At 40.9% G+C, this 24,110-nt stretch overlaps 1 protein-coding gene across 1 annotated transcript; it reads left to right on the top strand.

Moving 5' to 3' along the window:
* Positions 1–250: 250 nt before the first annotated feature.
* On the top strand, positions 251–22,907 carry rfx4 (regulatory factor X, 4). The gene is made up of 18 exons (XM_014984083.2): positions 251–1,922; positions 3,389–3,475; positions 3,624–3,684; positions 6,949–7,072; positions 10,283–10,344; positions 10,511–10,724; positions 11,178–11,255; positions 11,336–11,499; positions 13,063–13,163; positions 13,250–13,308; positions 13,418–13,562; positions 13,820–13,914; positions 14,991–15,108; positions 16,716–16,835; positions 18,363–18,524; positions 18,615–18,780; positions 18,860–18,998; positions 21,762–22,907. Exons 1-18 carry the CDS (start codon positions 1,880–1,882, stop codon positions 22,032–22,034), a joined length of 2,211 nt encoding a protein of 736 aa, XP_014839569.1. The 5' UTR covers positions 251–1,879; the 3' UTR covers positions 22,035–22,907.
* The last annotated feature ends 1,203 nt before the right edge of the window (positions 22,908–24,110 follow it).

Below are 24,110 nucleotides of genomic sequence, written 5' to 3'. Positions count from 1 at the left end.
GACAGAAATAACTATGTAAGTAGGGCATAAAGTATTCATATGCAGGAAACACTTAATAAAAATAGTTTTTAATGAATTTTCTTTTTCCACTTTTAACTTGTTTCCTAAATTATAACATTTTTGATATAATTTAAACGTTGGTATATTCCCTTAAAGAAACCGACTGGCTTCTCATGAAACCCTCTCATTTTGTTTCGATTTTGTTTTCAATCTGTTTACAATCTGAGGCAATCACAGCGCCTCAGCCAGGGCTGACATCTCTCATTTTGAAGGCCACGTGACGAGCAGACAGCTGGATTCGGGTCGCCGCGGCGCTCGCTGACATCACTCGGACATTGAGCGCCAGCGCCGAAGTCGTGTTGATGTCAGCGGGGAGAGAAAGCTGCTTTGAGTCGTATGGTTTCCTCTTTAAACTGTAGCCACCAACAACGTCGCTTGCAGCGTAACCACACCCCACTGAACTTGCGTGCACACACACACACACACACACACACACACACACATACACACAGTTGCGCAGCTCATCTGGGGCCTTTTTTTTTTTTTTTTTACACGCAACAAAAGCAAGGATGTATGCGTTTGTAAGAGAGAGTGTCCAAATAAGAGGCTGCACCTGTTCTGCTCCACTAGATGGTAACGAGGAAATAAGAATGCACATCATTTAATGATTGAAATGAATCAGATCTTGTTTGCTTTGCACCTGTTACCGCCTGAGAGCGACGCAGAGCAAGAGTCCGTCGGTGCAGCCGCGCCTCGTCGCCCTGCCGTGCATCAGGTGTCTGCAGCAGCATGAAGTATCAGCCTGCGAGCCGAGAAAGAGAAAGTCCTCCTTCGCCTACCGTGGTGTGGTGAGTAATTCAGCCATAATCCGCCTTTCTCCTTGGCCCGTCTCCTCTCCCCCCCTCTCCTGCCGTTCCATTCATATTCTAATCACAGCTTTCCCTTCTCCAGCTCTCAGGCACTCCATCAGAGCCCTCCCAGCCTCGGGCTTTGCACTTTTACTTCCAAACACCCCCGCACCCCCCACCCGTCTTCTTTTGTGGCCGTTCCCTCTTCTCAGAGGCACACCAAAAGAGAAAATAAGGCAAAAGAGCGAGCAAAAAAAAAAAAAGAACGACGAAGACTTTAACTTTGAACATGCCTCTGTAAAGTTTCAAAATGTTTGGAAGGAGAGGAACATCGAGAAGCAGCTTTACTGAAGGAGCGACTCAAGTGAGGCAACAGGTGGCTGTGGGATGTGTGCATGGAGGAGAGAACAGATTTAACAAAAAAAAAACAACAAAAAAAAAACTAAAGTTGAGTAGTGAGTTCATTTGGAGCTTCAGGGTGTACAAAATGTATGAAATGCCATAACTGAGAGCGGGGAGGCCACAGTGTTAGGATGTAGATCTAAGCCTCTTTTTTTCCTGGTTTGGAGGGAGCTTTTCTTATTCAAAACAGCCCCACAAAAGACTTCCAGTGAGCTCTGCCACATCCCCATCTGACTTGGGGCCATTCATCAGCCTTCCAAGCCTATCAATGACATGTCCCCATCAGGGCTCCTATAAAATCAGCCCCTTTCCCATGAAACATCAGCAAACATTTTGACGGGTCTGGCTTTCCCCCCGCTGGATTTCTGGAGTCTCCTGCTCCCTTCTTTACACCCACCACCCCCCTCTCCATCCCCTCTCTCTCTCTGTTTCTCTCTCTCTCTCTTTCCCTCCCTCCTCCACCAACACCGCCCTTCTCCGGGCGAACCCCAGAGCCTCAACATCTCCCGTGACGGGCAGTGGTCAGGGAGCCTCAGGACGAGCCGAGAGGAGACCATCGGAGGAGGGGGACAGCGAGCGTGCACTGAGCCATTTTACTCGGAGGAGCCGGCGTCGTTGATGGGAAGAGGATGCACTGCGGGCTGCTGGAGGAGCCGGACATGGATTCCACAGGTCAGTCCTGGTAAACTGGACCCAAACTTCCGCTTCTTAGCTGCGCCTGTTTTTTTTGTTTTGTCTCAAACTTTCTCTGGACCGGCTCTGGAGCATTTTGGTCTCGTTTATGGGTAAATGGGAATCAGATTTTTTTTTTTTTTTCCATCAGGATCTGTTCAGAAAAGGCGGTCAGAGAGGCGCACCTGCTCCCAAAGTTTTGAGTATAAAACAAAAAAAAAAACTATGAAAAATGGCTATTTTTAAAACAATTAGTAGTTCAAAATACAAAGGATAAAACGTCGATACTCTCCTTTCTTTTTTTCATTTGTAGAGGTTTGGCAGCTTTCGCAGGAAAGTGTCGCTTGTTCCTGCTGATAAACGGGCCAACGTCCATCTCGGTTGTTGATCGGATTTAATCCAATTATTTGGATCCCCCCAACTTATCTGTTCTTGTGGCAAATGAAGCCTGAGCTCCGAGTCTCTGTGGAGAATTAGCTTCACTTCAGTGGATTCACTTATGCATCTCCAAGCTGCTTCTTTTCTGTCTTTTCAATGTGAAAAGAAGGACAAACTGGCAGTTTGGGCAAACTGCGAGGCTTCGATTAAAGAAAAGCAAAATAAATGGGAACAATGACAATAATTGAAACTTGATGTAGCTCAAACTATTTCAGACATACTCGGTACAAGTCGTATGCAGTAGCGTTAAAAAGAACTTTTTGACGTGTCCTTTTGAAAAGCACCTTCAGTAAATTTTAATGCTATTTTCTAAAAACTTTTATTATCTGCTGTGACCTGGATCCTCTCTAAAGGCAGCTACACTATAAAAAAAAGTTAATAACGCATAAAAAAATACTCTGATAAAAATGAAAGAGAAGATGATTATCAACCAATCTCATTTTCCTTCCTTCCTGACCGCTGACTCACTTTTTCCCGTGTTTTTTAAAAAGGATTTTCACTTTATCATGCAGCTCCCACATGAAAGCATTGTTGTTTTTGCTGCTGCTCGCTCTCAGAAAGCACACCAGTCGGGCTTTTTCTAAGCAGAAATCAAATGAGCACAATGGCCTCTATTCCAGCAGACCGCTTCAGAAAATGCGCCCAGGCTCTTTTTCTTTTTCTTTCTTTCTTTTCTTTTTTTTTAAGCTTCTGTGTGTTCATCTCGTCGTCTCTGGAGAACAATGCTGGATTCCTGCCGTCTTGCTGAAAACATCTCAAACGGGACCCACGGCTGCGCTGCCGCCCCACACAATCGCTTGTTGTGGCCTCGGCCTTGTCACATTAGTGACGTTTTTAAGTGTCCTGCACCGTGTTTATGTAAATACAGCTTTTGCTCTGTTCTGCTGCCGGACGATGCTCCTTCAATGCCGAGAAGGTCTAGAGAAATAAAACAAACTAGCCCTTTAGCTTACCTACATCTTGTCTTAAAGAAATAAAAGAACTTTTAGAGAATAAATATTGTTTGTTTGTTTTTTAAATCTTCATAGAGAGCTGGATCGAAAGGTGCCTCAATGAGAGCGAGAGCAAGCGATACTCCAGCCACACGTCTCTGGGGAACATGTCCAACGACGAACGTAAGCAGCGAACCTCCAGACGTTTGTTTGTTTGTTTGTTTCAGACTCCTTCACCTGCTGCTGTTTGGTCACATTACCTGCACAGAACCAGGGTGTTTTCTGCCCCTGTAATAACATGATTTACTCTGATGCTTGTTGACTGCTGCAGATGAGGAAAAGGAGAATAACAGAGCGACTAAACCACATTCGACACCAGCTACTCTGGAATGGTGAGTTAAAACAAAATAATAATAATAATAATAATAACAAAGGAAGAAGAGCATGTAAAAATCATAATATAATAAAAATAATAGGGAGGAACAATTAATATGCAAGCACAGGATGTCTGTGTGGAATATAAAGTTTTGTCCTTTTTAATTCTTAAAGAATAAAACATTTTTAACCCTCATATTTTTTCAACCTGTCAGATTCCCTTCGTATCAGTCTTAAATCAGATGTGTGTGAATTTTAGTTGCTGTACATTAAAAACTCACTCAGATTATCACGTTGTTTTCTCAATTTCCATCAGATCTTAAACTTTTATGTCTAAACAAAAACAAGACCTGATTTTATCTTTCAGTCTTGCTGAGTTTGAATGTATTTTTTCTTCTCGTAGCTCTTCAGTTTTATCTTTACATGACAGTTTCTTATTTTTGAAAAGTTGGGTTTTCTGCATGTTTGTTGGTTTTCCTTTGGTAAAAAAAAAAAATTGTACCAAAAGTTGTGCCACTACTGTTGTCGTTGCTCGTCTTTTTGACCAATTAGTATAAAGTACGTAGCTGTGAACTAGTTTTAATTTATGCAGGCTTTTTCCAATGTCCTGTAAATATGAAAACATATGAAATTAGTTTTGTCAGCTGCTGGATAAGTATTGGGGGGGGGAGTAGATGAAAGTGTTTGTGTTTACAGACTTTATTCCTAATATCCAACTTATTCATTTCTAAGCAGAAATTGCTCTAACAGCCATAGTTCCCTTTTATTTAGATTTATTTAGACAGTAAGAGTCAGAAAGTGATTGGGAACCTCTGCTTTCCTGTCACCACTTCTTTTTTTCGTTCACTGGAAACTGGTGACAGCCGGAAGCGCTAATTTATTCGAACCCCAGGCCGGTTTGAAATTATATTTTGTTTTACCAAAATATTATTTCAAATAATATGAATCTTATTATTTGATATGAATCTTGTAGGAAATCTATGAAGGGGGTTAAAATTAGGGTGATGTCAAGGAGGCCCTCCAACACTTCCAGCTCCAAAGATAAATTATCAACAAACCAGTGAAAACATTTAAAAAACTGATCAGCAATTTCAAAAAAGATAAAAGAGGTCTGATTTCTTGCATTTATTATAAAGCTAGGAATAATTCTCAACATGCAATTCTCCTTATACAATCTTAATATAAAGCAAAATTGATAGTCACCTTATATTGACTTAGAAATAAAAGTACAAATAGAAACAGCCTTTATTATCAGCAGCAACAAATATAAAGGTTAACACAAAAAGTTCTTTAAGTGTCAAAAGCAATATGTAAAAAAATGTTAGATAAACAATAAGAATAATATAATATATTTTATTATCTTGTAAAAAGTGCCTATCTTAATTCCTACTTGGTTGAATAAAAATAAACGTAAAGCTAAATCTGCAGTGGGTTTGTATCAACTTCTACAATGGTCAGAAAAAAAAAAACAATTATTTTATGGGTAGATGTCCTGATTAAAGACATCAAACACAAAAGAAAGTTATTCTTTTGTGAAACTCATCTATTTTTCTAGCCAACAAAAGCAAAAAGTACAAAACAAATGAAAGCACCGAGCTTACTGTAAATAAAAACTGGAGATGCATTTCAAGGGAACCAGCTGGTTATCATCTGTCACTTTTCAGTTTTAGACCAAATCATTTCCTGTTGACTCTTATTTAGCTTTCAGTTTAGTTCATTTTTGTTGTGTGAATAAAAAAGATTAATCACAGTGGGTCTGTCCAGAATTTGTGTTAACACTAAGTGGAAATTAAACGATGAATAAAAGTCTTTAACATTTAACAAGTTTATAAAATGTTCACATAAAAATACTGGAGGGATCCTGTACTTTCACAGTCGTGGCAGTGATGGGTTTTACTTTTAGCAAATTAGCGATCTGGTTCTGAAATGACTAAAATCTTAAACTTCCTGTATAAAACAACACACTACAGATCACATGGATTTAGTTTTAAGCATTTAAATAAAAGTTGACGAAAACGCTTCTACTTTCTTTTCACAATGACTCAACATGATCCGTTAAGATGATCACAGAAATGTTAGCAAGCAAAATTGCAGACATTGTGCAATGTTAATAGAAATGTAAAGTGTTTATTCATAAAATATTAATTTTAACAAATACATCCTCCACCTACAAAAATATAGAAACTGTTCATGTCAAGAAAAGTCTCTGCTTATTTTATTTTTTATTTTTACTATTAAATTCTTAGACGGCTGTGCACATGGTGTTCCTCAGGGTTCAGTATTGGATACATTTTTCTTTTCTTCTTTTTGTAATCAAGAGAGCTACGACAATTTAGGAGGAGGGGAAAAAAACTTGCTTTGCATTTAAGCAGATAATCGAAGCTTTGCACAGTATCTCTGTACAATTTAACAAGTTACAAACTTTCATCAACATTTGAAATATCAAAACTGCAACCCAGTGCTGGGAACTAATGTTTGGTAGGCACTGTTTATTTCCTTTGACACCAATTGCTGCTCCGCATGTCAAATATATTTAGATGGATTCTCACTGCACACCTGATTTAGATTAATTTGGCTTAAATCAGACCAAGAATAATGAGGAGAGAAGGAAAATTATGCTTAATGGCAGTGATTGTAGTCATAGCAACAAAAATAAACCACAAATTACAGTTACATCCACAACTGTCCTAAAATCAAGCAGGTGGAATTTTAACTAGCCATCCTATATAATCATAATAAGCATTTTATTTTGAAAGGGTGTTTTAATTTGCTTTGCACAAAGTTTTTGATGAGCTATAAAATAATGTACATCCAAACAATTTACTGTGGTTCTGAACGGCTTAATGCAGACAAAACTCTGAAAATAATAGTAATAATAGCGAAGATTCTTCTGAATGTTGACAAAAGTTAGCAAAAACATGCAGCTGCTGCTTCAAATCCATTATTTTACTTTATAGCGTCAGGGCTCCTCGTTGTGAATGGTACCACAACATGCTGACTGAGCAACTTTCACTGTTTGCTGTATGTGATTGAAAACTTTCACTGTTTGGTCTGAATGAGTAAAACTGCTGTCGTGATGAAGCAGCTGCAAGCCGATAAAAATACTTTTAAACCAAATCCTCCACTATTAGGTTACTCTTATTGACATTTTCTCCCCACATAATTTTCCAGTGTCGAATCTCACACATTTCAGTAAAAAATCTCCAGCGCGTATTTTGCCTGACATTGTTGCTTAAAGCTCGTTCAGAGGTTGCAGCCCCCTCACATGTGTTGTGCCACAGGTTAGAGGAAAACTACGAAATAGCAGAAGGTGTGTGCATCCCCAGAAGTGCGCTCTACATGCACTACCTTGACTTCAGCGAGAAGCACGACACGCAGCCTGTGAACGCGGCGAGCTTTGGAAAGGTGAGCTCTGGATTTCACCATCATTCCCAGTGCTTCCCATCATGCTGCGCTAAATTCATGGTCCTCAGGTATTTTAATCGATTCTCCTAAAGTGGTTTCACAGATTGTGTGTGAGGTCAAATAAAGGCTGTAATCTCAGTCACGGTCCAGAGTTACATTTGTTCAGTTACATTTACTGAACATTTTGGTTGGAGTATTTTTTACTAAGTTCTACTTTTTACCCCAGTAGTTTTATCATGAAGTATTACTACTCTTAAGTAAGATTTCTGGATGCTCTCCCTCTGTGAGTAACTTCACTGACTGAAGAGCCAGCTTGTTTTAAACAAACAAACAAAAAATCACTTGTTAAAGTTTACACAATATTGAAAGAATTTGTTATTTTGCAGTTATGTTATTTAAATGAATTGTTTTCATTCAGTCATTAAAAAAATCACAATCATTTCCACATAACTTCACATTTCGGTCCATCTGATGATGTAATTTTTAAATATTTAATGACTGATGTTTTGATTAGTTACTCTGCACTTGAGTTGCCTTTTTAGTCTAAATGTGCTGAAGTAGCGCTACTCTTTCTTGAGTGCAGTTTTTCCTGCACGGTTCGGTTTTGGGCTGCAGCTCCTGAAGCGGCGTCGACCGCAGCTCAGTGTGAACATTTAATCTAGAGCCAAAGGAGATGTGCTTTCGTCTGTTCCCACAACCCCAACAAGTTCCTCAGCCTTCCTGCCCCCCAGCCGTCCCCTGTACCCCGGGCTCCGGCCCCCCCACCCCGCCCCGCCCCTCCGCCAGCTCCTGTCGGAAGATATTGAAAAAGAGAAGGGGCCTGGATTAATGTGTAATTAAAGGAAATTTGGAAGGGTGAGATGTTGCGGAATGTTAGATCAGTGGCTGGAGCAGTGTGGGGTGTCCTTTAGGAAGGCTTCATTGATTCGGGACAAAAAAACGAGAGAGGGCCCGGGCTGCCTCCCTGTCTGCTCATTTATCAAGCGGGGCCTGACAGAAACTTCACAGCTTGGCCCCTTTTTTCATCCCACACAATGGAGAGCTACACTGTTTGCTAAAGTTTCTGCACCGGGAGCCGGACCGAGGAGCCAATCTCTGCAGACAAAAAAAAGAGAGAGAGAGAGAGAGAGAGGAAAGAAAGAAGGAGGGGAGATGAAAAGGACAAGGAGCGAGGATCGGAGAGGCTGATGAAGAAAGGAACGAGTCAAATGACTGGACGTCATAGAAGTGACAGAATTTATTTTACTTGTATTTAATGTCTTGCTGAAACGCAGTCGCTTCAGCAGCAGGGGAGTTTCATGCAGAAATGCAGACTTGGAAAGTCACTAGCCTAATTAAATCAACAATGCTATAAAAGAAATGACAGCAACTTCATCCTTTCATGCACAAACTATGATCCTTTAGGTCAGGATTTATTTCTAAAGTGTTTTTTTAATTTTCTTAAGGCATTCTAGGATTTTTTTCTCTAGGTGATCAGTTGTAATTTTCTCCAAATACAAAGTTATTTGGAAAATACACCAGTAGTTTTAGTGTTTAGGCATTTTTTGATGTCACATCACTTGAGTCGTCTACAGTAGAAGGAGGGACTGGATATTCATGAGTTGCTTTTTTGCCTGTCTGCCAAATTGGATTTAACAAAAATGTTTGCAGTGTATAGCCAGTAGTTAATAGTGTATTGTATGATGCATTTAAAACATAAAAATCCACAACAAAATGGCTTTTAGGTAGCTGTCCAGTGCAGTAACTGCTTTGTATGAAAGGGTTAAACAAATTTAAAAAATGATAAATATTCCATACTCTTACCTAAAATTCAAATTACAAGAATTAGAAGGAAAGCTGCTTTTAAAATGACTAAGAATTGCTAAAAGAGAACAGTGAATCCGCATCAAGTACGCTGCAGAGATCGATACTTTTTACACATGAAACAAGACGCTCTGCTCACACTGGAGCATCTCAGTCATATTTAGGTCCTTGCAGGTTTCCTTTAAGTCGTTGTCTTGATGCACAGTTTAAATAAGCTCCAGGTTACAGCTGACGACGTTCTCCTGCAGGATCTGCAGGTCCATCAAGTCGCAGTGCTACCACCATGCCTTACCTTTGCTGTGATGTCGTTTTTCTGAGATGCGTTGTTAGTTTTGTAAAAGATGATACGGGACACAAACCGTCCAGAAAGTTGCACTTTTATCGCCAGAGAAATCATATTTATCATGAAGTCGCATTTCCAGAAATGTGAGAAAAGCCTTTGTGTTCTTTTCTCATTTGAACTCTCACTTTAACACCAGTTTAGATTATTTCTTATTGTTGAGACTTTAACACTGACTGTAACTGAGGAAAGTGAAGAATTCAGTTCTTTAGATGCTGCTCTGGGTTTTTTGTCGTCTCCTGTTTGGGTCATTGAAGCAGTCGTAGGAAGATTCCCCATCAATTTGTTAATCAATAGAGTCTCAATACCTTAGAAATGACTTCCCCGTCCTTTTTAAATGCCATATGTTAGTTTTTTTGTTTTTTTTACTTTTATCCTACTTCCTGCTGTCAAACAGGTTCTGTTGGGTCATTTCTTGATTCTAGGCCTGGATGTGGAAAAATTGGGCTCATCTGGCCAATGAATGATTTCACAAGAGAGGCATTTACTTATGAAAATAGAGTCAGGTTGGTTTGAAAAGCTAAGAACTGCTTTTTGTGTGTAGTTGTGCTAACTTTGTCTAATATTGAAAACTGTTTCCTGGAACAAACTGAGAATAAATGAGTGTTGAACAGATTCTTTCTTCCAATGAAGGTACTTGGTTATGTGATGAAGTGCCACCTAATGTCTGACATTAAGAAGTAATGGCCTGCAACATGTAAAAACAAACATTATTTAGGTGCTTTTTTGGCATTAAGTACTTTAAACTTTAAAAAAAATGTATCCAAATGAATAAGGATCTATTGCTACTTTGCAAGTATTTGAATATTTGCACGTTTTGCACGGAGGTGAGCCACAGCTGGATCCAGAGCTATCCCATGCTGACGTATATCAAGGTTATTTATATAAATGGAGGAAAGAAAATTGATTTATTTATATGTTTCACCTGAACTCACTCTTTTTAGGGCCCCATCTAGTTGAAGTAGTGAATAAAATACAAAATGGGGCACCTTTAGTTCTCCTGACATATAAACGTTCATGACTGAACATGTTTGCACTGACGGCTCTGATCTCCTTTCTGTAAATAGATCATAAGGCAGCAGTTCCCAGCACTGACAACCAGACGACTGGGGACAAGAGGACAGTCCAAGTGAGTTTGGACTTTTGACCTTCTGTTCGCATCACAAACGACAAGCAGACATGGACACGCTGAACTTAAAACGGAAACCTTTTCATTTAAAATGTAGCAAATTCACTCAGCAGCTGTTCATAGTGGTAGATTATCATGATTTTAGAAGACATCCTGTCCTCCTCAGGTACCACTACTACGGGATCGCGGTGAAGGAGACGTCGCCGTACTACGATGTGATGTACTCCAAAAAGGGGGCGGCGTGGGTGAACGAGACGGGGAAGAAAGAGGTCACGAAGCAGACAGTGGCGTATTCACCGCGCTCCAAGCTGGGGACGCTCCTGCCAGAGTTTCCAAATGTCAAAGACCTAAATTTGCCTGCCAGCCTGCCAGAGGAGAGGGTAAACGACGGTTTTTAAGTCCTTACTTACAGCTCCCCTCCCTCCCATCTCACCATCTCTGCTCCCCCTCTTTGACTCTTTTATCTGGCTTTGCGTTGCGAGAGGGACCTTAAGGATTTATGTGCTGGCTCCTCACTAACTCTTAATCTTCGGGGGGCAGATAATAAGATCTAGCAGTGGACAAAAGACGGGCACTAGCTGTCCGGCTCTTAAAAGGGGGGCCATGATTTTAAATGGTTTGTGTTTTGCTGATCTCTAAAGCTCGTTTTATATCGCTCTGCTCCAGCCTGGACCTGTAACATGTATTTATTGGTTCACAGGCAGATTTATTTTCTTGTTTTTGCAACGCTTTTTTTTTTTTTTTTAGTTTCACCTCAAAAGAGGGGGGAAGGGAAAAAAAAGGCTGTAAAACTTTCTGCTGCGAACAGATTAATACTCTGTCGTTGCTTTCAGGTGTCGACGTTCATCATGATGTACAGAACGCACTGTCAGAGGATACTGGACACGGTTATCAGAGCCAATTTTGACGAGGTGAGGTTTTGAACTCCACCCTCTTTATGAAACATGAGCATAAACCTCTTCTTGTAACGTCGCCTGCTTGGCGCCTGCAGGTCCAAAGCTTCCTGCTGCACTTCTGGCAGGGCATGCCGCCCCACATGCTGCCCGTCCTCGGCTCCCCCACCGTGGTCAACATCGTCGGCGTTTGTGACTCCATCCTCTACAAAGCCATCTCCGGGGTGCTGATGCCCACCGTCCTGCAAGCACTACCTGACAGGTGAGCATCTGTTTCCGCCTTCAGTCTGATGGGATTACAGCTGGATGCTCACACGCAGACACAAGCCCTTTATTTCTCACCGTCTGAGACTAAATCAGTCTCGGCGGCTCATGTTTGGCTGCGTTAGGAAAATGATTTCTGTTTGTCTTCAAAGTCAGAAGTTGGCCTCCGTTTTCTCTGTATGTGGTTGAACTGCTTCCCACAAGCTTCTCACGGCAGTTTGCTGGAGGTTTGGCCCATTCCTCCTGATGTCTCGCTCACACACAGCTCATAAGCGCTCCACACACATTTTCTAAAAGACTGAGATCAGACAGAGATCAGACCTTATAATGCCCACTCCCAACAATGACTTCATTGTCTTCATGTCAACTAATTTGCTTAGAGTCATTGTTCATTTTGAAGATATTGCTTCAATATTTTTTCCTCACCTATTTAGTGAAGTTGTTGCTGTGTATATTAGAAAACTATAATCTCCCTTCTGTACGTTGATTTTGGGGTCATTTCCTGAATGACCTTTCAGCATTCTGGCATCTAGGAAACATTTTGGTAATCTTAAGTCGCCTAAAACAGAAAAAGATTCGTCTGATTTAATGTCAGACAGTAAGAAAAATGTTTGTGTGGTGTGGAAAACGTTATGTTCAGCTGTAGAAATGTTTCGACCTCCTCAGCTTTGAGAGCGTGGGGTCAGTTTAGAGATGTGTTGATCATTCTTGGAGCCAATTTTTGATCTGTAGTTTACAAAAAGATGGTTCTACCTAGACGACAGGCTGAATTCAAGATATTTTTTCCTAATCTTCCTGCTGTGTGTCGTCGTTGTTGTCGTTTCATGTTCAGAGTTGTTATTTTTAGTAACTTATATCACAGACTAACATGGTTCGATTGAGAATGTTACCTGAACTTGAAGACCTGCAAAATGTTACAAGCATCTCCAAATCCAGCATATTCTGCAAACAACAAAGGTGGAAATATAAGAATAAAAAAATATCAACTTTGCGGTACCTAATTTGACCTTCTGTCTCTTTAAGCACCACCTAACTGTGGTGTGTTTAATGGACAGTTTCTGGTGGTGTTTAGCCTCTCAACCTTTGTTTTAGTTACAAAATGCAAATACAGCATGTTTTAAACATTTGTTTTTTAATTCATAAATAATAAATGGGGATTAAAGAGCTGAAAATCATCCAATTCCTGTTAAGAACTGATTTCTCTATGTCTCTCTAGTTGGAGCTGTTTATGCAAACGCTGCCAATCGACGAGTTAAACCTTTACCGTCACCAATTATAGACATTTTTCTTATTAAGAATGTCTTATTATAGCCCACAGTAGTCTTCACTTGCTGCTAAATATAGAGTGCATCTGTGGCTTTAGCTTACCTTGCAAACAGCAGCGAAAAAGATTTAATGAGTTGTTTTGATTAATGTTTTGAAAGCATTTCCTCTTGAGAATGTTACTCCAACTTAAGCTTTGGATTGTTTTTTACGAGATGCCCTCCAGATGAAACCTCAGGATAAAATCTCATTAGCTGCGGCTCTTGCAAACCCACTCTGTTGTCTCTCTTCTGCACAGCTTGACTCAGGTTATTCGGAAATTTGCCAAACAGCTTGACGAGTGGCTTAAAATAGCACTTCACGACCTTCCTGAAAACCTGAGGAACATCAAATTTGAACGCAAGTCAACCACAAATGATTTCTATGTTCTCATGTGGCAAGCCCCGTCCTCGATATTGACCGTTTTCCTATGATTTCATTTCCAGTGTCGAGGAGATTCTCCCAGATTTTGAAGCGGCAAACGTCATTAAACCATCTCTGTCAGGTGAATGTCGTGTTTCTGAATGTTTTTATTAAAATCCATATGAAAAACAAAGAAGCAAATCAGATAAGCGACACACAGGCGTCATGTTGTCGTTCCATGCGGCCCCCAGGCGTCTCGGACTGTGATAAACAGCGCCGACATCACCTTCCAAATGCTGGAGGACTGGAGGAACGTGGACCTGAACAGCATCACCAAGCAGACACTTTACACCATGGAGGACTCGCAGGAGGAGCACAGGCAGCTTATTATGCACTGTAAGTGTCACATTTAGAGCTCAATCTCTCGCCGCCGCGTAAACAACACACTCAGTGACGATCGTTCCCACGACCGGCGGAGTCAAAGCACCGAGGACGGAGAGCAAAAGGTTAAACAAGTTCATCCGCCCCGCCGAGCCGAGCCGCCGCCATTCAGCTCCTGAGAGGAGCAGAGGTCGCTGATGTGTGGACGATGCTGCGTTACGAGGCTGTTGTTCAAGTTTTTTTTGTGTTTTTTTTTTCCTCTCCTGTCTCAGTGTATCAGGAATTTGACCGCCTGTTGGAAGAGCAGTCTCCGATCGAGGCCTACATCGAGTGGCTGGACTCCATGGTGGACCGCTGCGTCGTCAAGGTGAGAGACGGCGACGAAGATGAACGAAGATTTATGAATGATTCAGCATCAGACATGTGAATAGCTGCAAGGCAAGAACAGAGCATCTGTTTCACACTTTTGAAGCTTTTTGCTCCTAACAGAAGGTCTAAAAATAGCACCTAAAATAAATAAAATTTAATTCGAGAAGCCTTTTAGAATATGTCCTTCAGTATCAAGAAGTTAACGAATAAAATCGTCGTTTTATTTATGGATGTTGGTGAGATTTTCATTCCATGGTCAGTGACTGCTGCTTGGTCAAGTTCACATACCGCTGCAGCAAAATAAAAATTTAAATATTAACCGAGTATCAAAACTATATATTTTTTAAATGGTCAGACAAAACAGCAGAAATTTTAAATAAATTTTAAAAACAATTTACAAAAAAAACCTTTGTAAAATATGACCAATATGCCAGAGTTTTCACAAGAATATAATCATCTGGTTTCTGGTTTTAGAGTCTAAAAAATAATTTTGAAAAAAAAAAAAACTGATGATAAATGAAAGCAATAACATTTTTTTATTTAAAAATGATAATAATTAGAAAAAATATATTTTAAAAAACAGAACTGTTACTTTAGGTTTGGCTGCTATAAAGAATAAAAAAACAAAATAAATAATAAAAATGTATAAAATTTTAAACACACAAACCAAACTGAAATCATTTTTCTAGCTGCACCTGTAAAAATTATGATCAGTTCAGTTTAATAAACCTGTTTGTGCAGCAAAGTCCTAAAATCCGCTCACCTCTGCATGCCTTTCTCACTCAGAGGCACTTAGCTCCCAATCCTCCCAGTTAATGATGTCTTCAAGCTCCCCATTTGCACCCATTATGTGCCAGATATGGGCTTGTAAAATTTGGTCGCCCTGGCAACGTCCTCCACCGCCCAGACAATAGTTCAATAGGAAGGCGTGTCCCCGGGGGCAAATTAAATAGTTGACTTGTTGACATGTTTTTCGTTCCTGAGGGTTAAGCCCCAATATGGACCCAGGGGTTAATTCTGGCGCTCCCTCCCCCCCACCTCCATCTTTTTCTCATGGAAATGTTCTCTCTCTAGGTGGCGGGGAAGAGGCCCGGCTCGCTGAAGAAGGTGGCCCAACAGTTCCTGCTGATGTGGTCGTGTTTTGGTACCAGAGTCATCCGGGATATGACCCTGCACAGCGCGCCCAGCTTTGGTGAGCCCAGAGCGATTCACGCCGACATGAACAAAGTTCACAGTCTGAGACCAAATATTCTGAGCAGTTTTAGAGATTTTGTGGTAAAGTTCTGCAGATAAACCCACCTGTTAAAATCCATTCTGTTTATGAAACATTACAAAGCCACTGGAACCCAGTTGAAGTGGCATCATGTCAGTTTTAGGCATAGAATGAGACGCGCACTGTATGAAGGATTGTTTCTCTGCAGAAAAAAATGTAAAAGGAAAGCACATTACTTCAGCGTAATTGGTTTAATTTGAAATAGAAAAGCAGAAATGATTTCTGATGGTTTTCCAACTGTGCTACAACTTTAGAGAGATTCAGGAAATATTTTGGTATTAATTATTTCAAGTAAAAAGGGTGACACTGATTCTGCTTATAACATCTTTTATTTACCTCTGCTGTCCAATCTTTGGAACGACATCAAACCAAACTTCACCGTTTTGACCAGGCTCTCTGCTATTAGCAATATAAGTTAATAATAATGTATTTTTATGCATTTTGTTCTTTGCAAAGCCACAGCAGTACATTTATTAACATGGTGTGTTATCATTTTAAGTGAAAATAGGACCCGAACATGGAGGTCCTGAACTGTTTACTGTTTACCTTGTAAATTTATTGAGAAGTTTGTTTCTAGGAGGAAATGAGGCGGGCAATAAAAGCTTGGGAAAAAACATTTAATCTGTTTTTATTGACATTTTACTGAAAATTAAAGTTCATGATGTTCTCTATAGTCAATGAAACAATCTCTTCTGGCATAATCAACTCCTTCTTATCATGATTCTTATTAACTTTCACTTTTATCTTTACTGATAATCTGTTGGAAAGCCTTCTTGCCATCACCCTCATCTTTAGCTTCCTCCCAGATCCTGCATCAGATTTAACTTGGGATTCTGGCTGTGCCGTTCCAAAATGTTGACGTTTTATCCAAACAGGAGAAAGATGTTGGTCAAATATAAGGAGATGAATCGGCTGGTTTCTACCCTCATATCAGAAACTGAATTCCTGCTCAGGCCTGCAGTCTTCAGAAAAAAAGTTGGAGAAATAAGAATGGCTGCCTTTTTTTTTTTTTTTACAACCTGCCGTGCACAAGCCAAAGTTGGAACACAGCAGTAAAAGTGAAAGAGGGACAAAAAAAAGACTTCTCCGTCTTCTCCTCGCCCTTTCTTTGAATACGAAAGACACAGCTGGTAGTGGTGTTTTGATAAAGCAGGTCCCTGTGCACAAACAGCTAATTAACAAAGGCCACCCCTCCCCTTTCCCGATGCGTTTGCCTGTTTTTTACCCCCATTTTACGAGTGTTCAGGATTGCGCCCCGCTCCCCTGAACGACCACAAGTGTTTTTATTATGCGCACGGCGGCGGCACAATGACACGTCTGTGATGCTGCTGCCTCATCTGCTCCCTGTGACATCTGGGGTCAGCCGACATATTTCTGAGGCTGAGCTGGTTCGTTTTCTCCTGTCAGGATGTGAAGTCATCACCGCCCAGACAGTCGTCGTCTATTTCATTCATTTTCCCGTCTGTAAAAAAACGTTTCGCGGTTTTAGCAGGAAGATTCAGCATGTTGTGTTTTTGTGTCTGCAGGTTCCTTCCACCTGATCCACCTCATGTTTGACGATTACGTCCTCTACCTGCTGGAGTCGCTCCACTTCCAGGAGAGGGCCAACGACCTGATGAGGGCCATGAAAGGCGAGGGGAGCACAGGTGAGGCCTCAAACGCTGAGCCACCTGTGAAGAGCAAAGCTACACAAAGTCAGCTTGAGTCAGAAATGTTATTTACTGTTTCTGTATTACTTTCTTCAAACTTAGAGGAATGCATTCACCAAAATGATTTTGCTGTTGAATTATTTGGCAATGCCCAGATGGTGATGTAATGTCTTTGTAGACTTCGGATTGGTTAGGTTAACATCATTTGAGTAAATTAGAGGAAGAGCTCTAACTTGTTGTATTTTGGCGACATTTCAAACACGCTGCTTTCCTGTGTGACATCTTGGAAAATCTGAAGAAATTAGACTAGATACCAGAATCTGTTCCTCACTGTTAACCACAGCGAAACGAGTGGAAAGGCCACGGCAAGAAAAAGAAGTCCTTACAAAGTCAAAACAATATGAAAAGTAAGATTCAAGCTTGAAAATGCACTCAGGGATAAGCGGCTTTATTTTTGAAGATGTATCCTGTGGAGTCATGAAGCCAAATTTTGAAGTTTTACGTACAGGAAAATGGAGGAAGCCTCAGAAGTATATCCATATGAGATGTGGGTGGTTTTCCTGCAGAAGGGACTGGTGCACTGGAGACACATCAAGAGGAAAGAAAATAATGCCAAAATATTGAAGCAGCAACTCAAGATATCAGCCAGGAAGCGAAAACCTTAGCTTTAACCTTAACCTTTTATACAGTAAATATCTGACTTCATCTTTTTTTTTGAGCAGCTGCTGCTGTTACTGCCAGGCTCTGCAAGGTCAGGAATTTATACAAAAAAAAGATAATTCTTAAGTGGCCATATTGAATGTTTTTGGTGAGATAGCTTGTCTAATGGCTTATCTAATGAAAATAGACAGTTGATTTTGATTAAAAAAAACCTTTTTGAGTTTGTTTTCTATTTGATTTATCAGGTGCTTTTGGGATGTTGTATCGACCAGGTTTTATTTTAAACCACTCATCAGAATCAAAACTTACTGATGAAGCTTGGAGGATAATTATGTAGATTTTATATTCTAAAAATTAAAGTGTTCAATGCTTCCATAAATCTAGCTTTCATGAAGGAGTGGCAAAAATGAACATGCTACATCACCCTGAACACACCATCCCCTATGTTAAAGCACAGTAGTGGCAGCATGATTGGTTGGGATGATTTTGTTTTTTTCAGTTCAGCTGTGCAGTTTGTGCCGTCCCGAAAGAAAACCAGTCAGAGGCTGCAAAGGACTGAAGACTAAAGCAGAGGTTCTCCTTCCAGCAGCACGATGACCCTAAACATGCAGCCACTGCAGCGGTTTTGGTTGAAATACATCATCGTGTCAGAATGGCCCAGTCAAAGTCTACCAATAAATCCAATTGAGAATAATTGGCAGGACTTGAAAGCTGATGTTCAGAAAGGCTCTCTGTCCAATCTGACAGCAATTGAGCAAATTTTTAAAGAAAAATGACGGAAAATCAGAGTTTCTGTGTGTGCAAACCGCGGAGGCGTCCAGCGAATCGCGATTCCACGAATGTGTCCTCTCCTGACTCTTCCAGCAGAGCACGAGGAGGAATTCACGCTGACAGAAACCAGCCCCACCTCCCCGTCTCCGGGGTCCTACTCTCCCGCCCGCTCCGTCCAGTCGGTGGACGTCTCGTCGGCCAGCTCCCCCACCGCCGCCCTGTCCCCAGAGTACACAGGGGTCACCGCTTCCACAGGTGAGACGGGACAGAAAACGAAGCGGTTTTCGAAATCCACCACGTTATTCAGCTACTCCGCGCCGAAACGTTTGTTTCTGTGTCTGCCAGGCGCTGTTCAGTCATATACCTGGTCCCTTACATACACAGTGACCACAGCGGGCGGCTCCGCTCCGGAGGCCGGGCAGCAGCTGTCCTGCATGAGGAGCAGCGCTCCCGTCCCGCCGCCGTCCTCCGCACACAGGATGCCGGTGTACGCCCACAGGGAGGAGCACGGGTAAATACCACCCTGGTGTTAGACGCACCCACAGGAGATTTAACCGGTTTCACTGCTAATCACGCACGTCTTGTCTCAGATACAGCGGTAGCTACAACTATGGCAGCTACACCAACCAGCACCCCCACTCCATCCAGAGCCAGTACCCGAGCCTGGCCCACGAGCCGGCCATCCCCGCCCCACTTCACTACTCCGCCTACCACCGCTCCTCTGCACAGGTCAGTGCTGCACAGGCAGGATCGGGTCAACATTTACTTTATTTTCCAAATCTATTCACATAATTTCCACTTTTTCACATTTTATGTTGCTGCAGCAACAGACCAACATAAAGTGGTGCATTACTGTGAAAATGTTTACAGCTTTTCATCTAAAGAGAAATCTGAAAAGTGTGGCATACATTATTCAGCCCTCTTTTTGTCTGTTGCCCCTAAATAAAATCCAGAACGACCACTTTCCTGAGGAAGTGTTTAACGTAATCTTCTTAAATCCAGCTGTTATGTGACACCATTAGAGAACAAACAGCTTCAAAAAGAAAGGCCAGGGAGAAAGTTATAGAGAAATTTAAAGCAGGGTTAGATTATAAAACATAATCTCAAGCTGTGAGCATCTCACATAATTCTCTGAGAATGGAAAGCGTTTAGGACAACTACTAGCCGTCATCCTAACCCACTTCACAAAGATGGGGTTCATGAAAAAGTGGCGACAAGAACGTCTTGTTTTTGTTTGCAAGCTGCTCTGGTCACAAGACTTGTATCTGAATTGTTTTGCCTGAAGTTAAAGTGGTAAGTACAGAAGAAAACTTAACATTGCACAATGTTTAGAACACACAATCCTTACTGTGAAACATGATGGTGGCAGCATCATGCTGTGGGGATCCTTCTCCTCACCCCAGGCAGGGAGGCTGGGAAGAAGGATGGAGCTAAATAAAGGGTAATAAAGGTGAGAAGCCTGGTGTTCAGGCTGAACCACTTAAAGTCTAAATCCAACAGAGAATTTGTGACAAGACTTGACAACTGGTGTTTAACTCTTTTAGTTTCACGTTTCAAATCTCCACCTTATTTTAACTGCATGCAGTTCTTTAAATGCCTTGTGAGTAAATATATTTGTCCGTTTATCCATAAAAACTGGAACTTTCGGTATCTATAAAGTTATTTTTGCAATTTACCATCTATTTAAAGATTGCCTCTGAATAATTTCACTCCCTGCTACGGCGGTGGTGAAATTATCGTAATAACTCGATATTGGCTGGAAAGCGCAAGGTCTCCCCCCCTTTCAGAAACCGTTGGCATTTTTCAGATAGCGCAAAGTGTGGCGAACTTACGGTACTGCAAATTTGGCTGGATCGATGTCAACACACTCTCCATCCTGCCTGACTGAGCCTGGGGGGAAAAGAAATCATTTGTTCTTTATTTCATAATTCTGGACTACTTTGTGTTGGTCTATCACATAAAATCCCATTAAGATCCTTTGGAGTTTGTTGTTGTCTTGTGATAAAACGTGCAGAGGTTCAGGTGATATTAAAACTTTCCTAAGGTGGTGGATTGTCCACTGGGTGAATACGCACACATCTCCCATCTGCTCTGTTTTATTGTTAATTTATCTGAAATCTACAACAGCTTGATTAACTATAAACAAAATCGGTTTGGTATCTTTATTGTTTTAAACAAAAGATTTAAATTTTTTTTTTTTTAAAAGAGGTTTTGGTCCGTGATGTTGCCGTTCTTGCAGCTTGTGGTGTAAATTCGCTCTTTTGGTGGTAATTTCCTGTCGAGGGAGCGCCAGCCTCCGCTGCTTTTATGGTGGTGGTGGGTGGGGGTGGTAAATCGGCCGGACTTCAGAGCTCGCAGTGTTTCTAAACGTTTCTGAATCAAACCCTCTCCGCTCGGCGGAAGCAGACAGTGAAAGGTGGCTCTTCCAGGGGCCAAGAGGGGCCCCGCTCTGCTACTCCTCCTTCCAGCTCTCAATGGTCTCTTCATGTGTTTGAGCCAGCAGCCTCAGAGCGGGGCAGAAGGGGCGTTTATTAAAATATTGTTGTGCAACGACCCCCTTCTTTGCCTGTGAACAAGAGGCAGCTGAGACGTCGGCTCTACTCTGACCATCTTTTTCCATGCCGCGATCCTTCATAATGGAATCGACTGTCGTGTTTATATTTAGCCAGAAAAAGGGAAAAGGCTCCTACTTCCACTTTTCTTTTTTAGACCCGTCTGAGCTTAAATGAAGCACAATGACTCCACTTTGTCAGAGCAAGAGGTCGGGCACGGAGCTGCAACCTCATTCGGATCCACATCTGCCCAGAGTATTTTTATCGCCAGGCAGATTAACTCATTGTTCTTTGTTGCGCCGTCACCACAGGCAACGCAAATAACAAATAGAAAAGACATTTTTTAAGGAAAGGACAATTTTTTTTTTTTTTTTTTGTGAGAGCCTTAATTTTTCTGTTTTGACCATTTTTGGCACAACTTGTGAGACAATTTCCCCCGACAGGAAATTACCATCGATGGGGTCGGCTCACATAAACAGGTTCACAGATGAGACGACACCGAGGTGACGTCTCTGAAAGGAGGGAAGCTTTTCATGCTTCCTTTAAAGTTTTCAATTGGTGTTTTACTGATGTGTAAGAAAAAAGCTTATTATCAATCTAAACTTAAGGACCACAGGTAGAAGTATTCCGCATAACAATTTAGTTTTTTTTTTATATATTTTGAATATTTTTTTTTCCATTGTTATTGATTCAGATATATATTTGGTCTTGTTGTTTTATTTTATTATGATGATCATTGTTGCCCCCTTTCCCGATTTCCAGTTTATTTGCATGTTTTCCACACTTAACCGTTTCAGGACAACACAAGTGAGCACAAAATTCAGTCTTTAAATTCCAATTTAATTCCCCATTTATTTAATTTTATGTCAAAGATCAGTTCTAAACCTTATTTAATTGCTTATAAAATAATCATTGATCAACCTTACTGTCTTACTGTCAGTACCAGCTCAACAGCCAGATGCCCCGCATGGAGCCGTGCCTGATGGGCAGCACTCCTCGGTTGCACCCTGCGCCCATCGCCCCCCGCTGGCCAGATGTGTCTCCTGCCAACAGCTGTTACTCCAGCCCGCCTATGCATTCCTCTCGCTATGCCACCTCTGGGGACATGTACTCTCCTCTGGGCCCTCGCAGAAACTCGGAGTACGAACACTCGCAGCATTTTCCAGGCTTCGCCTACATCAACGGAGAGGCCACCACAGGCTGGGCCAAATAGGGCTTGATTACTCCTTACCTGATAAACCGGCAGCTGCAGTCTCTCAAAGACAAAGAGTAAGGTGAAAGAAATCGAGGCCGGACAGACAAGTTTGAAGAGGCGTCACCTGACCAGATCTCCAATTAATCATTTCCTCCATCAAACACTCGATGGAGGAAAACAAATCATATTGATTGTCTGAACCTGCAGCAAAATCATATAAAGAGTGCAATGCTGCTGCCAAGCTGTGCCTTTGTTTTAAGGAATGTACACCTCAGCCAGAGTTGCCCTTGCTGCTCTCAGCACTGTGTTTGGATACCGGTGCAGCTGCGGGTTTTCCTGCAGGCGTTGCTCAGCACTGTTGCAGCATCTCGTCGCGATGAGCTGCGCCGCCTTAACCACCTCCTGGGACTCCAGGTCTGTGACTATGAGCTGACAACCATCGCGTGTTTCCATCTCAGATAGTTAACTTAAACACAACAAATGTATCCTGTCGCAAGCTTTTTCTGCTGTTTTTCTGTGACTATATATCTATAAAGATATATATATATATATAAATATATATATATATATATATATATATATATATATATATATATATATACAAGTATTTTCTGTAACTTTGTAACATGGTGTAATGCTATATTTTCTATGTTGTCTCTGTTTTGTATGGTTAGTAAAGGATGCATTAACTTAGGGTTGTGTGTTTTATAATGCACTCAAAGCTACAGAGGACCTATTACCCTATGGGTATTTATTAAAAAGGGAAATATCAAAGTGTACAGTAACATGAAGTCACTTTTCTGTAAATAAAAAGCACTGGAGAGCATCTGTGGTGACGGTTAAATTATGTTGGAAATATTCTGCCCCCATAAATAATTCAACAATTCAAAACGGCGAGTCATTTTTTTTTTCTCTCTCTCTCTATTGTTTTCATGAGTTTTGTGTTGAGAAAACCCAACACACAGCCACTTTTTGTTCAGATATACGTAACATAATAACGTATTTGGCCTTCACAGAGTTTTGTTCTGGCTTTGGCCACACCTAAGTGCTGCAAACGATGCAAACAAGTTTAGGATCAGACCAGTGTAGCCAAAGTAAATAATTGCATTTGTTAAGGGAATAGGCCAAATCCAAACCAAAATGGTGCCCTTGTTAAATCCACGAAAAACTGTGACTGCATTTCTTTTGGAAAATTGTTTAATTTTTTTTTTTTATTATTATTTCAGTCGCCACACCTAGAGCCTCATTGTTGTCAGAGTTGTAGAGATAAGAAATTACTTAAACAAAACCTGTCTGACAATGTGAAATCACAAATAAAGAAAATGTGGGACAGTCACCAACTAAGCAAAATTACTCCAAGAGTCCATTGGCAACTAAACCAAGAAGGTCACAAATAACCCAAAATGATATGTGAAGCAAAACTGGCTTCACTCTTCTCAGTTAAGAGCAGCGTCTATGATTAAATGGTAAAAAAGAGAAACTGGGCAGAAACTGCATCCGTGTTACAGTGATCATACAAAATCCTTCCAAGAAACATCTTGATTATCCTCAACACTTTTGGTAAAATATTATGTGGACTGGTGAGAAAACAGTGTTTTATTTTTTTTTTGTTTTTTTGTTTTTGTAAAGTGTGCATCTTATTACACCTAATGTGAAACTAACATGATTTCAGAAAAAATATCACACCATCAGTTAAACAGAGTTGTGCTGGTGTGATTTTCTGGGGCTGATTTGTTGCTTCCGGATCCTGGACAGCATCATGATGGAACCATGATTTACGCTTTTATAACTAGTAAATCTTGAAAAAGTTTGTGACCTTAAGCTCATTAGAGTTATGTAGCAGGACAATCATCCAAAGCACCCCAAAACTTTATCTGTAAATCAGATTTAGATCCTGTGGCATCACCAGAAACATTATGGAAAACCTTCTAATGTGATTAAATGTGAAACAATTCTGCAAAGAAGAGTAGGGCAGATTCCTCTGCAGCAATAGAAAAATACTCACCAGTTATCACAAATGCTTATCACTTCTTGACCTGAACAATTTTACCTACCATTATTCGTTCGTTTTTAAGACTTTGTAGTTACTACATA

Source organism: Poecilia mexicana, unplaced genomic scaffold, assembly GCF_051168715.1.
Source record: "Poecilia mexicana isolate PSO_F unplaced genomic scaffold, ASM5116871v1 scaffold_6, whole genome shotgun sequence".
Classification (NCBI taxonomy): Eukaryota; Metazoa; Chordata; class Actinopteri; order Cyprinodontiformes; family Poeciliidae; genus Poecilia; species Poecilia mexicana.
This window is presented reverse-complemented; position numbering and strand designations above follow the sequence as displayed.